The sequence below is a fragment of the Glycine max genome, chromosome 20, assembly GCF_000004515.6.
Source record: "Glycine max cultivar Williams 82 chromosome 20, Glycine_max_v4.0, whole genome shotgun sequence".
Lineage (NCBI taxonomy): Eukaryota > Viridiplantae > Streptophyta > Magnoliopsida > Fabales > Fabaceae > Glycine > Glycine max.
The window spans coordinates 27,836,019-27,849,704 of record NC_038256.2 but is presented as its reverse complement, the minus strand read 5'-3'; the positions used below and the strand labels follow the sequence as shown (position 1 = coordinate 27,849,704).

The 13,686-nt window shown below is 38.6% G+C and overlaps 1 protein-coding gene across 1 annotated transcript; it reads left to right on the top strand.

Moving 5' to 3' along the window:
* The first annotated feature begins 4,735 nt into the window (after positions 1-4,735).
* On the top strand, positions 4,736-6,094 carry LOC102666615 (uncharacterized). Its single transcript, XM_006606755.1, has one exon. The coding sequence runs from the start codon at positions 4,736-4,738 to the stop codon at positions 6,092-6,094; it is 1,359 nt and encodes a 452-aa protein (XP_006606818.1).
* The last annotated feature ends 7,592 nt before the right edge of the window (positions 6,095-13,686 follow it).

The following is a 13,686-nucleotide window of genomic DNA, read 5'->3' as shown; positions in this document are numbered from 1 at the left end:
GTTGAAGGAAAGGAACACATGGTGTGCAAATTAAAGAAATCAATATACGATCTTAAGCAACCTTTCCGCCAATGGTATTTGAAGTTTAATGATATCATTGTTTCCTTTGGATTTAAGGAAAATACTGTTGATCGATGTATATATCTGAAGGTCAGTGGGAGTAAGGTTATTTTTTAAATTCTGTATGTTGATGATATCTTGCTTGCAACTAACGATCTTTGTCTTCTTCATGAGACTAAGTTTCTTTCTAGTAACTTTGAAATGAAGGATATGGGTGAGGTAAGCTATGTGATAGGGATAGAAATATTCTGTAATAGATCACAAGGATTGTTAGGCTTATCTTAGAAAAATAAATATCAATAAAGTACTAGAGAGATTCAGGATGGAAAGGTGTTCAGCATTACCTGTTTTAATTTAGAAAGGAGACAAATTTAGTCTTGCATAATGTCTTAGAAATGATATGGAACATAAACAAATGGAAGCAATTCCATATGCATAAGTTGTTGTTGCATCTACCATGGAAGTTGAATTTGTAGCATGTTTTGAGGCTACAATTCAGGCTAATTGGTTGCAGAACTTTATTTCAGGGCTTGGAATTGTCAACAGTATTGCTAGGCCGTTGAAAATGTATTGTAATAACTTTGCAACAGTATTTTGTAAGAACGACAAATACTTTAAGGGTGCTAAGCATATGGAATTGATGTACTTTGTCGTGAAGGAGGAAGTTCAGAAACAAAGAGTGTTAATAGAGCATATTAGCACAAACTTTATGATAGTTGACCTTTGACAAAAGGATTACCGCCCAAGACATTTATAGAACATATTGAAAGTATGGGCATTATTGTTATTGATAATCATTAAGTGTAATTTACCTTATGCATTCATCATACCTTCATTTAGTGTATTATTCTCAAATACAAAATTCTCACCTTTAATAATATCAAACCCTTGTTCTCTAATAACATCAAACTCTCAATGAGAATGATCTACCACTACTATAACCTCTGCAAGTTATTATTTGGTAGTGATGTATTATTACTAGACTTGGTTATTTAAATATTCTGAACATTATGATTTACTATTTTGCTTTATTATATTGTTAAAATGTTTAATTAGTATGTTATTTATACATATTTTGTTATTATTTTTATATGAAGTAAACTCTTACGAGTCTACGAGTTGAGTCACAAGTCAAGTCTATGGAACTTTCACGAGTTTGCATAAACTCTCGAATTTGATAACATTGACCCAATGTATAGAACGATTTAGTCATTTTTTTAATGCGCATTATGTTAATTTAATCTATTTATTTATTTCGTCCATAATGTTTAGTAATGTAACATGAGTCAAGTGGGAGAATGTTAGAATTAATGTCTCATGCGAGAGACATGTGACTTATGTAGGGACTAATAAATAAATAATTAATAGTTAATGACTAAATTGTAATTGGGTTAAATAAAAGAAATTTCTAGAGGTATCTGCTACTTGATAGGAGTAGTAGTTATAAAAGGAGGTTAATACCTACTAACGTGAAACAAGGTCCCCTTCCTGACAGAAAAAAGTGTTCTCTCATCCATAGCCATCACAAACGTACACAGGCAGAAAGAATAGTCAAGGGAGTGAAATTTTTGTTTTTCTCCTCTTCCAAGGAAATTAAAGTACACCGGAGAGAAGTCTTTCTATCGAGAAAGGTACACATTATTTTATTATTTGTGAGAATCATAAATTTCAAGATTCTGTTGGTTTCCTATAATTGATAATCTAGGAAACCTTAATGTTTTTACAAAGACCAAACACTCAGTTTGAAATATGCTCAAAACGTTGTTGGTAGTCCATCACAAACCCAAATTCGTGCAAGTCGAAAAACTGGGCCTGGTGATTAGCAATGGAGGAAGGCCCAAAGTGGATTTCCAGATCTTGTAGAAATGACTCCTAATAAGATAATTGATGATTAAAGGGCAACCACTTGAACTATGACGATGCCTCCCTTTTCATGTAAAAGGAAACCATAGGTAAACGTTGATCTAGAAGGGATTCGATACAAGTCGATGTATTGTTCTCCTTGAAAGATCAAATCTAGTGGCTTAGTACCCTTAAAAGGGATAAGTTGAAGTTTAGGCAAACAGGGCATGCCCTTGAAGAAGCAATGGGATGGAAAGTTATGTAATGTAGCATTCCCGATCAGATTGTGAAATAAAGGGGACGATGAAGCATTACCTAGGGTGGGCGTAAGCAGATAAACACGACCTTCCGGTCCAACATGAAAAATGCAGTCCCACCAGAAGCGATGGCCCCAAGGGTAGGTGATGATGTGATAGTTGGAACGTGCAAGACATCGACCTTCTCCATGAGGGCAAAAAGGACACCTGTGATGGAATCATAACAACTATCAAAGTTGTGCTATAGTTAAACATGGAAGTCATCTTGCGGGGCCTGCCAGGTCTAAAACATAACAACCTAGAGGAGCTCATCCAACTCCTTCGTTGTACGCTGAGGCATGACCACGAAGGAGAAAGCACCAACTATAGGTTCTCCTAGGAACCTATCTACTATAAGCTAGACTAATAACAACTAAGATAATGGATAAATTCTTCAATACTTATTTCATTCTTGAAAAGATAATAAATAGAGAACAAGGTAAACCCTAGAATAAAGGATCACGCTTCTTCTAGAAGGTTCCCAATGATACACTTAAAACTTGACAGAATAAAACTTAAAATTTTTATGCCACTTGGGCCTATTGGTATCGTGTTTTGGACAACCCACTTCATCTTTTGCTTTGGGCCTATTAGAAGCTTGGTGGGTAGTATGGTTGGTGGTGGTCTGGTATATGTGGTTGCACAGAAATGCCATTATCTTTAATGATCATAAGCGAAGTGTCAAGGTGGTTGCAAATGTTTTCAAGTACAGGGCTTGGTCATGGCTAAGGGAAAAAGTGGTTAAAGGCATTGGGGCATCATTCTACGAATGCTGAATTGAGTTTGGCCATTGTATGCCACTGTCATTTAAATTCTGCAAACTATGGACGGTAAGTTGATGCTAGGGGGTTATAACTGTGACTGAAGGGCGGAAGCTATGTTGACTTAATTTCGGGCAATAATTTTGTATTTTGTATTAAGGGGATGTTTAATTTGTTGGCTATGAAGCACGAACATGCCGCTGAAGTGCCGCGTCCCGCGTCGGAGGCGCACCGAACACGCAAACGGGTACAACTTCGATGCGACGCGGTGTTCGTTGCCTCCGCCGTCACCGGACACGGTTGGATGCAGGAAGCGCGGGATTGGATGCGGCCCACCAAGTGGACACGCGCAATTGGACGCGGCCCAACAAGCTATTTTATTATTTATTTAAAAAAGGCTTACCAAATACGAAAATGGTTTCTGCACGTCTTCTCCTTGTCGTTTTCCGCAAGCGAACCTCCATTGTTGCATGTCGCTGCCTCCATTTCCCCCTTTGCAAGTAGGCCCTTCTTTCTTTTCTGAGTTTTCTCATCTGCTCCCTCTTGCTGCTTGCCTGCTTTTGGTTTTTCTTGCCTTCGTTTCCCCCTTTGTTGTTTGCCTTCTTTTGGTCTGTGAAGGGTTGTTGTGTGTTTCTTATTTCATTAATGTGTCCCTGTTTGTGCTTCCACTGTTCCACATTTGTTCCCTTTAACCTTTTTAGTTTTTAACCATTCTCTCTCTTTCTCTTTCCATGTGTTGTTATCGGGTGAAGTACCCCACCAATGCCATTTATTTTACTTTTTTTATTTTTTTTTCCTATAAATACTTGTTAAAAAAATATAAAAAGAAAATTTCTTGCGCCATAAAAAAATTCTTTCTCAGTTTCTTGTGATTTTCTTTATTTTCCTATTTATCCTTAAAAAAAATTATTTGCTAAGTAATTAAAGAAATAAAACTGAGATTCAAAGGGCCATGGTTATTTGCTAAGTAATTAATGAAATAAAACTGAGATTCAAAGAAATAAGACTGATGGATTCGCCATCATTGATTCAAAGCGTCGACTTTAAGTTATCATCTTTGCTACACGTGAACATTTTGTTATTGTGTCACATGATTTAATCCTTTTTTTATTATTTGACACAAGTTCCATTTGTTATAGTGCCATATGATTTAATTACTCTTTTTTTTATTTGTCACAAGTTCCTCCTTCCACCCCCATCTCACCTTCTACCTTACAAATAAATGAAAGTTGTCTGTTACTAATTCATTAATCAAAATAAACGATTTGTGCTACTTCGTTGGCATCGAGCAACAAAGGCTCATTTTATCGTAACTTTTTGTGATGGAAAAGTCATCGGCAAGCTAGTTTTGTACAAAAAAAATACAATAAATTTTTCAGAGCCAGAGATATATGTACTCAAAAAGGATTAGGGAGCACAACATAGTTATATTTTAGGGTCATGCTCGGATTTGTTTTAATTAAAACTTAGCAAATAAAATTAAGCTACAACATGGCCAATAAGACAATAACAACATTGATTAGAAATTACTTTTTGTTGTTTGTTTTTTACTTAGAAATTGTTTACATTGATTTTTAATTTTTTCAAATTGTTGTAGAGATGAGTACTTCTAGTCCTAATCAAGCTAAAGAACAAGATCATGATACCAAACCTTTATGGAACTATGTTACAAAGATAAAAAGTGTAGGTGGTGGTGGAAATTATGAAATAAAATGCAATATTTATGATTTTACCTTTAATGGATCTTACACTAGAGTGAGGGCACACTTGTTGAAGATGACTGGAAAGGGAGTTAGAGTTTGTCAAAAAGTAACAATTGCCAAACTTATAGATTTGAAGAAGATAGACAATGAGGCTAGATTGAGGGTGGAGAAGTCAAAAACAAAATTTGTGTCATTGCCTTCGGTTTCTACTCAACACCAAATGGATACAAACACTCTTGGTGTTGATCCAAAAAAGAGAAAGACATCAACTGTAGAAAATGCCTTTAATTTGCAAGCTAGAGAGACACTTGATCATGAAATTGCTAGGATGTTTTACTCTTCGGGGCTGCCATTTCATTTAGCAAGAAATCCTCATTATAGGAAGGCGTTTGCCTATGCTGCAAACAATCAGATCAGTGGTTACCAACCTCCAGGTTATTATAAATTAAGGACAACATTACTTCAAAATGAGAGGAGACATGTGGAGAACTTGTTACAACCAATTAAAAAAGCATCGAGCCAGAAGGGTGTGAGCATTGTTAGTGATGGATGGAGTGACCCGCAAAGAAGATCTCTTATTAATTTCATGGCTATCACAGAGAGTGGACCTATGTTTGTAAAGGCCATCGATTATTCAAATGAGATCAAAGACAAATATTTCATTGCCAAACTTATGAGGGAGGTAATTATGGAGGTTGGGCACTCAAATGTTGTGCAAATAGTGACGGATAATGCAACCGTTTGTAAAGCAGCAGGCTTAATAATTGAGGTTGAGTTTCCTTCCATCTATTGGACTCCATGTGTTGTCCATACATTAAATCTTACTTTGAAGAACATATGTGCAACCAAGAATACAGAAAAAAACAATGTTGTTTATGAAGAATGTTCTTGGATCACCCAAATTGCGGATGATGCAATGTTAGTGAAAAACTTTGTTGTGAGTCACTCTATGAGACTATCCATTTTCAATTCATTCAATTCATTGAAATTGCTATCCATTGCTCCAACAAGATTTGCCTCCACTATTGTAATGCTCAAGAGATTCAAGCAATTGAAGAAAGGACTCCAAGAGATGGTCATTAGTGACCAATGGTCTTCTTATAAGGAAGATGATGTTGCAAAGGCTAAATTTGTGAAAGATACTTTGTTGGATGGTAAATGGTGGGATAAGGTTGATTATATTCTTTCCTTCACTAGCCCTATCTATGATGTTCTTAGAAGAACAGATACGAAAGCTTCATCTCTCCATCTAGTATATGAGATGTGGGATTCAATGATTGAAAAGGTGAAGAATGTCATATATCAATATGAGAGAAAGAAGGAGAGTGAAGGATCAACCTTTTATGAGGTAGTGCACTCCATATTAATTGACCATTGGACTAAGAGTAGCACTCCTCTCCATTGTTTAGCTCATTCCTTAAATACTAGGTAATTAACTCTATACTTTTTTACTTACATTTTTGTCATACCCTAATTTTGTCTGGGGATTATTACTTGATGATATGCAACCTTTGATTGGCCGCTTCAAGATACTTGGCACCCTTTGTTGCATAATATGTGAAGTCCCGAGACGTGCCGGAAATCAAAAGGAAGCAGGCTTACGCGATCCCTGAAATTCCGTAATGTGACGGAGATCGAAATGAGGTGTTTTTGCGCAATCCGTGAGTTTCCATAACTTCTTCGAAAGCTAAAAAAGAGTAAGTACATAATCCGTAAGGATTCGTAACCTTGCGGAAGGAAAATAAGTATCGTTACGAAATTCGTAAAGTTTCGTAACGTTACGGAAAAAGAATTACCAAAAAAGGTAAAGGGATGTGCATTTAGTAAAAAAGGGGGTACAAATAGCAATCAGGCCCACTTGGGCCTTCCAGTTTCTTCCTCCAGAAGGCGGTTGCTTCTGGAGGAAGCAACCTTGCTCGCCTGGCCAAGCTGAGCTCGCCTGGGTGAGCTGAGCTCGCCTGGGCGAGCTGGGTGGCAAGCTCCTCCCCTATTTTGCTATAAATAGGGGGAGGAATGAAGGGGGAAAGGGTTCAGCCTTCTTGGCACTTCTTATTCTCTCAAAATTGCTGAGTAAAATTGTTTCCGTGAAGAAAATCCAAGCCGAGGCGCTTCCGTAACGTTTCCGTGAGTAATTACGCGAAGATTTTCAACCGTTCTTCGACATTCATCGTTCGTTCTTCGTTTTCTTCAGTCTTCAACTGGTAAGTACCCCAAACCGAGCTTTTCAATTCATTCTATGTACCCGTGGTGGTCCACATTTTGTTTCATGTATTTTTATTCTGGTTTTCATTTACTTTTCGTACCCCCTTTTGACGTGCTTCAGTCATTTATTTAAGTCATTTATCGCCTAATCAAAAAATAAAATAAATTTCCACCAATCATTTGATTTGTAATATCCGTTAATTTCTGTTAAAATGAATTCTGACCATTCGGTCGTGCCGTAACCACGTTGGAAATCAAAAAAAGAGGTAAAATAATAATATAAAATCAAAAAAATACCTTTTAGTAAAATAAAGCGAAAAATCAATCGGAAGTTTTCTCTTTGGGATTTCTTATTCTTAATCGAATTGACTAATAACTAAAGTGAAACTAAGGCTAAAATCAACTCGCCTAGTCAAGCTCGTCCACAAAAAAGTCACTAAAAATGGTTTGAAAGTTCATCATTTCAGTTTTCCTTATCAAGTAAATGGATCATTTTTAAGGTCCAACGCCTTAAAATGATCACCTTTCAAGTAAAAAGAATCACTTGATTCACTCTTAAGAAAGAACTACGTAGGTCTGATTTCCTCTTCGATGGAGGGTACGTAGGAGCAAAAGCCCCGCTTTTGTCGACCTCAAAAAATAAAAAGAAATAAAAGTTAAGGTAATACAATTTCCACAATTCTAAAAAATAGGTTGTTGTCCTTTGAGACAAACATGAGAGGTGCTAATACCTTCCTCAAACGTAAATACAACTCCCGAACTTAGAATTTTCATTTTGACTGGTTTCCTTCGGTTTTTCCGACGTTTCCCACAAATAAACGTTGGTGGCGACTCCGCGCATCTTTCCTCCTTTGGAAAGTGCACCCGTGAGCCTCGCCTCGCTCGCCCGCAAAAGGGCACGTTGTGACAGTTGGCGACTCCACTGGGGACTTTTTGTGAGTTAGGTCTATTTTAAAGAATTGTGGAATTGTGAAACTTTGTGTGTGCATTTTGTTGAACTATGTAAAATATAAATAACTGTTATCTATTTCGCATTCTTTACACTGCATTCTAAGCACCCACGGGTTTGAGTTAAAAAAGGGGCCCTATACCCGGGTTCATGGGAATCTAAGGAGTGGAGGTGAATCTATCATCATGCTAGGTCTCTGACTTGCTTGATAATAGTGAAACCTCGTCTAGAGCTTTCTCTCTTTATAATATGTTGTCGTTGGTATTCCATACCGCCACAATATTATTATCTTGAGTGATGATACCTCTAGAAAACGATCATGTGAGTTATGAATCATTGGGAGTAGTTATTAGAGACCCCTAGATATTATCCTATAGGTCCCTCAAATAGGGGCACGGAGCAAACACGCTACGTGCCATTTTAAACACTGCCATGCATATAACCTAAAGGTCATGTACACCTTTGTTGTGCCATGCATATAACCTAAAGGTCATGTACACCTTTGTTGTATGATTATTTGAGGATATTGCCATGCTGTGTAAATCCCCCTGTTGCGCTTTTGCGCATCTGCATCATGCCGTCACACATGCATTGTATGTGGGTCTCGTCTTTTGTCGTGGGAAGTCGGAAGATCCATATCGTCTTCTTAATTGCACACATGGGGCATTGTGCCCCCAAATGCGCAAGTAAGGAGAGATGATTTTCCGGGCTCTCGTGTCCGTAAATGCATTCATATCATGCATCGCATAAGCATCTCTTCATGGCATCATAATGAACATATCGTTCCTGCATTTGTCCGTTATCATATTCCAGCCTCACATTTTGCATGCGTCATTGCATCATCATGCATATGCATTCACTGTCTTTTTGATCTACAAATTGCATACCTTTTTGTTCTACATGTTTGCTCATACATGATCCTTGTGCCTTCCTCTACAAAACAAAAACAAAAAAAGGGAAGCGCGAAAATTTACGCTGCATTCTTAGTTGCATATATTCGGTACCATGAGCCAACCGTGTTGGGATCATAAACCCATTTCACTTAAAAACAAAATGATTGAACATGGTACCTAATGCATGGTTAACTAAGAAAGGATGTTTCTTCGGGCATCTCAATCTCATAATTACATTTTCCATGCATAGCATGCGTATTCCCGAGTCTTTCATCCCTATGAAATGTTGATGAAGTATTGGCGATCAAATTGCCATTCCCTGGGTTATGGGGTTGAACCAAGCTCGTGCTTTTATGAAAAGATTCATCGAGTCAAGTTGAAGTATGGAAGTAACCATCTTGCAAAAGTTGGGGCAAAAGGTGGATTGTGTTACATCATTGCTTCGGCTACTGTCAAACACGTTTAGGATTGTTGATATCCTTGTTACTTCCAGTTTCACCTTGACAAAGATGTCATGGACCAAGTTGAAAATCTAAATTGATTTAACCCCATGTCCTGTGTAAAAATTCGCAATACTTCAACTATGCATCATTCGCATACATTCATGTTTTTCATTGGCTGCATTGCTCATTACATTCTTTCCTTGAAAAATAAAATAAAATAAAAGGGAGAACTTAATCATTGTTATAAAAAAGAAAAAGAACCCGCTTTACAACGCCCTTACCGAACCTGTGCTAGAGCTAGAGTAATGGGTGAAGTAGAGGAGATACAAGAGAAGATGAAGGCCAACATGGAGGCCATGAAAGAGCAAATGGCCATGATGATGGCCATGATGAGCATGAGGAAGATAATGGAAGCCAATGCGGTTACAATTGCCACTACCAGCATTGTTGCTAAGGTGAACCCGATGCCCCCATCTGGCCTCAACCAAATGAATCATCCAACCTTAGATATGGTAGGCAAAGATTTGGGAAGTAGGGGCGGCCCCCATTATGCGTAAAACGAGCACGCCTTCCCGCCATATGGCTTGCCTCTCAACTATACGCCACCCAATGTGGCGTACACTCCCAATGAGGATGTCAATAACTCCACTCCTATACCCATTGAGAGCCAACAACCCCAAACTGATCATGCATATGTCTCTTAAACCGTGGGGGAGACACATGAAATTCCCCACCACAATCTAGCCGACTTCGAGCCTTGCCTCGGATATGCCACGGAAGGGGAAGCAGTTGGTGGTATACCCCTACAAAACCCTTTGGAAGGCCCTCAGTATCACCCACAACTACGCCTCTTGCATTCCACAACAAGTAAAAACCCTCATGCTATGGCAGAAATGGGAAAGTTGGATCATCTAGAGGAAAGGCTCAGGGCCATTGAAGGAGGTGAAGATTATGCCTTTGCTAACCTAGAAGAGTTGTTCCTAGTACCCAATATCATCACCCCTCCCAAGTTCAAGGTGCTGGACTTTGACGAGTACAAAGGGACTACTTGCCCCAAGAACCATCTAAAGATGTATTGTCGGAGGATGGGGGCATACGCAAAAGATGAGAAATTTCTAATACATTCCTTCCAAGAAAGTCTTACTGGGGTAGCTGTTACCTGATACACTAACTTGGAACCTTCCCGAGTCCATTCATGGAAGGACCTAATGGTTGTCTTCGTTAGGTTGTGTCAGTATAATGGCTTCGGATAGGATGCAACTACAGAACATGTGCAAAAAGGGGGCACGGATCTTTCAAAGAATACGCCCAAAGGTGGAGAACCTTGCAGCTCAAGTGGCACCTCAATGACGAAAAAATGATGACAATGATAGTAGACACATTACCAGTATTCTACTATGGAAAATGGTGGGTTACACACCTTCAAGCTTTGCGGATTTGGTCTTCGCCGGCGAAATGATCGAAGTGGGTCTAAAAAGAGGCAAATATGATCATCTTGCTTTGATAAATGCAAAAAAAAAAAAATTGGGGCAAATGAAGAAGGTGAGGATGAATGAGAAGCCCGTGCTGTGACTGTCATTCCTATACAGCCAAGTTTCCCACCAACCCAACAATGTCATTACTCAGCCAATAACAAACCTTCTCCTTACCCACCGCCCAGTTATCCACAAAGGCCATCCCTAAAATCAACCACAAAGCCTACCTACCGCACTTCCAATGACAAACACCACCTTTAGCATAAACCAAAACACCAACAAAGAAATGAATTTTGCAGCGAGAAAGCCTGTAGAATTCATCCCAATTCCAGTGTCCTATGCTGACTTGCTCCCATATCTACTTGATAATTCAATGGTAGCCATAACCCTAGCCAAGGTTCATCAACCTCCATTTCTCCGAGAATACGACTTGAACGCAACGTGTGCTTGTCACAGAGACGCCCCGGGGCGTTCCATTGAGCATTGTAGGGCTCTGAAGCGTAAGGTGCAAGGTCTAATTGATATGGGCTGGCTGAAATTTGAGGAGAATCGCGTGTAAATCCTGACATTGACAAGAGATGCCACACATGGGGCAATTTTGAAAGCTGTTGTTAGATGTCTCTAATGACTCATCAGGATTTTCAACTTTCACCGGAAGTGGGTGCAAGCCATTGGTCTGTTTGCTCAAGCGACCTGTGCTCCTGAGTTTGGACTTCCAAGACCGTTCAATCAGAGATTACTCGTCTTGCGTGTTGGTGGGGCTGCCGTAAAACAACAAATAAAGTTCAAAACAAATAAGTTTCAGAATTAAAAAAAAAAAGTTCAAAAAAAAGGGCATTTGATTGACTGTGTTTTCAAGACGTTCATGTGAGCTCATTTTATCATTCCGGAAAGTTTGTCTTTTTAGAGAGAAGTGAGTTATCAAGAATAGGATGTTGGATAAATGGCCTCAGTTACCTTAAGAAAAAGGGGGGTTGAATTAAGATACGAAGACTATTCCCCAGTTAAACTTTCACTCTCTTCGGATTAACAATGCACCCTTAACATGAATTACTCAAAAGACAATTCAAAATAAACTTCTTTAAAGCAAAAGATAAATAGCAATAAATAAAAGAAGTTTAAGGGAAGAGAGGAATGCAAACTTGATTTATACTGGTTCGGCCACTTCCCGTGCCTACATCCAGTCCTCAAGCAACTCACTTGAGATTTTTCACTCTCTTTGTAAAACTCCTTTTACAAAGTCTGAACCACACAGGGACAACACTTTCCTTGTGTTCAGGAATCCTCTACAACAAGAGACCCACGGTCTCTTAATCCCTTTTCAGAAATAAGAAGAAGAGAAAAAGAGATCTCTCTTAAAAGAGATAGATTGTACAATGAAGATCAATCAAAATTCCTTATTGAATATGCAAGTGGTTGACCAAGGAATCTTTTTGAGAGGATAAAACATTTCAGTTCAGAAAAACTCTTAATCTTTTGAGAGGATAAAACTTTTTGGCAATGAAAACTCTCTGTAAATTCGTGTTTCCAAGTCACATATAAATAGACCTTTGATGGCCATTCATAAACCATTTGAATAGATGTGACGCTTAGAAATTATATTCTGAAAATCCCCTCTGGTAATCGATTACAAGACTTGTGTAATCGATTACAGGCTTTAAAATTTGAATTAAAATATTCAATAAACTGTTGGTAATCAATTACCATCCATGCGTAATCAATTACACATTATAAATTCAAATTTCTAGTGACTGTGATAAACATTTTCAGCTGCCGGTAATCGATTACCAGAGAGAAAATCTCAATTTGAGGTGATAGAATTCTTCGGTCAAACCTTTTGTTTTTTCAATTTGGAAACTTCTTCCTAAAGATTCTAGAGATCAACTTGATCATATATCTTGATTTTCTTGGATTCTTGTCTTAAATAAAACTTAGAAGCACTTGATCCTTTAGCATCATCAAGACATCTAAACATCTTGCTTCTACATAGGAGTCATTTGACTTAATCCATCAACTGAAAAATCCTTCAACTATTTCTCGTCCTTGGAAAATTATTTTTGCAAGAATCAGATGCTTCTTCCTCACTACGAGGTTGTGAAAACAAGACAACAATTGGTACCTCTAAGCCCTACACTAGGGCAATGAAAGGCACCATGCATAAACCTCAAACGAACCTAGGGGCAGATTAGAAGTTTTCACCCAATAGGTTCCCAGCTACAAGGTCATGACGAAAGATAACAATTGGTACCTCAAAGCCTTACACTAGGGCAATGAGTGGCATCGTGCATGAGCCTCAAGTGAACATAGGGGCAGATCAAAAGTTCTCACCCGTCGATGTTTTTAAACAAGAAAAAAAAGGGAGACAAGCCCTGGAATTTCAATAGATTGATTAAATGTCAAACGGCTCCATTCCCGTCACTCCAAAATGGTCAAGTGACTAAATCAAATAGAACATACACTCTGAGGGAGTTCCCGGAGAGATTTGCAAAAGATAGGATAAGGTTGCATGAATTATCACCTTTTTCAAAAGGACAGTCAATCTGTGTTTTCCAAAAAGATTAAATCAAAATCAAAATCACAAAATAGGGAAAGAATGTCATGAACATTGTACAACTTTCCATTGCATTGCATTGTTTCATATGAGGTCAGCGTTACCAAATTTCACAACAAAGGTTGCATGCGTCTGCATCCCTAAAAATCATGTTAACTGCATAGATTTCCTACATCTCGTGTCCAATCTTGTTGGATGACCGGCCCTCTCGATGGGCCGATCTCTTGTTTTCTCATAAAGGTGGACCCTTGGGTACTAGTACCTATCACCTTTAGAGGACCATATGTCCTCGCCATCAGAGGACTGCACGTCCTCGCCTGCAGAGGGCTGCACGTCCTCGCCTTTAGAGGGCTACGCGTCCTCATTTTCAGTGTGCTCCATATCCACACCTTAGAAGAATATAAGGTCCTTTGCCCTTAGATGCTTAATCGAAACTTGCGCTCCCGGTTAAGGGGCCAGTAGTTTCCTTTTATCAGTTCCTGGGCCACCTCTTGATATTAGAGGGCGACCA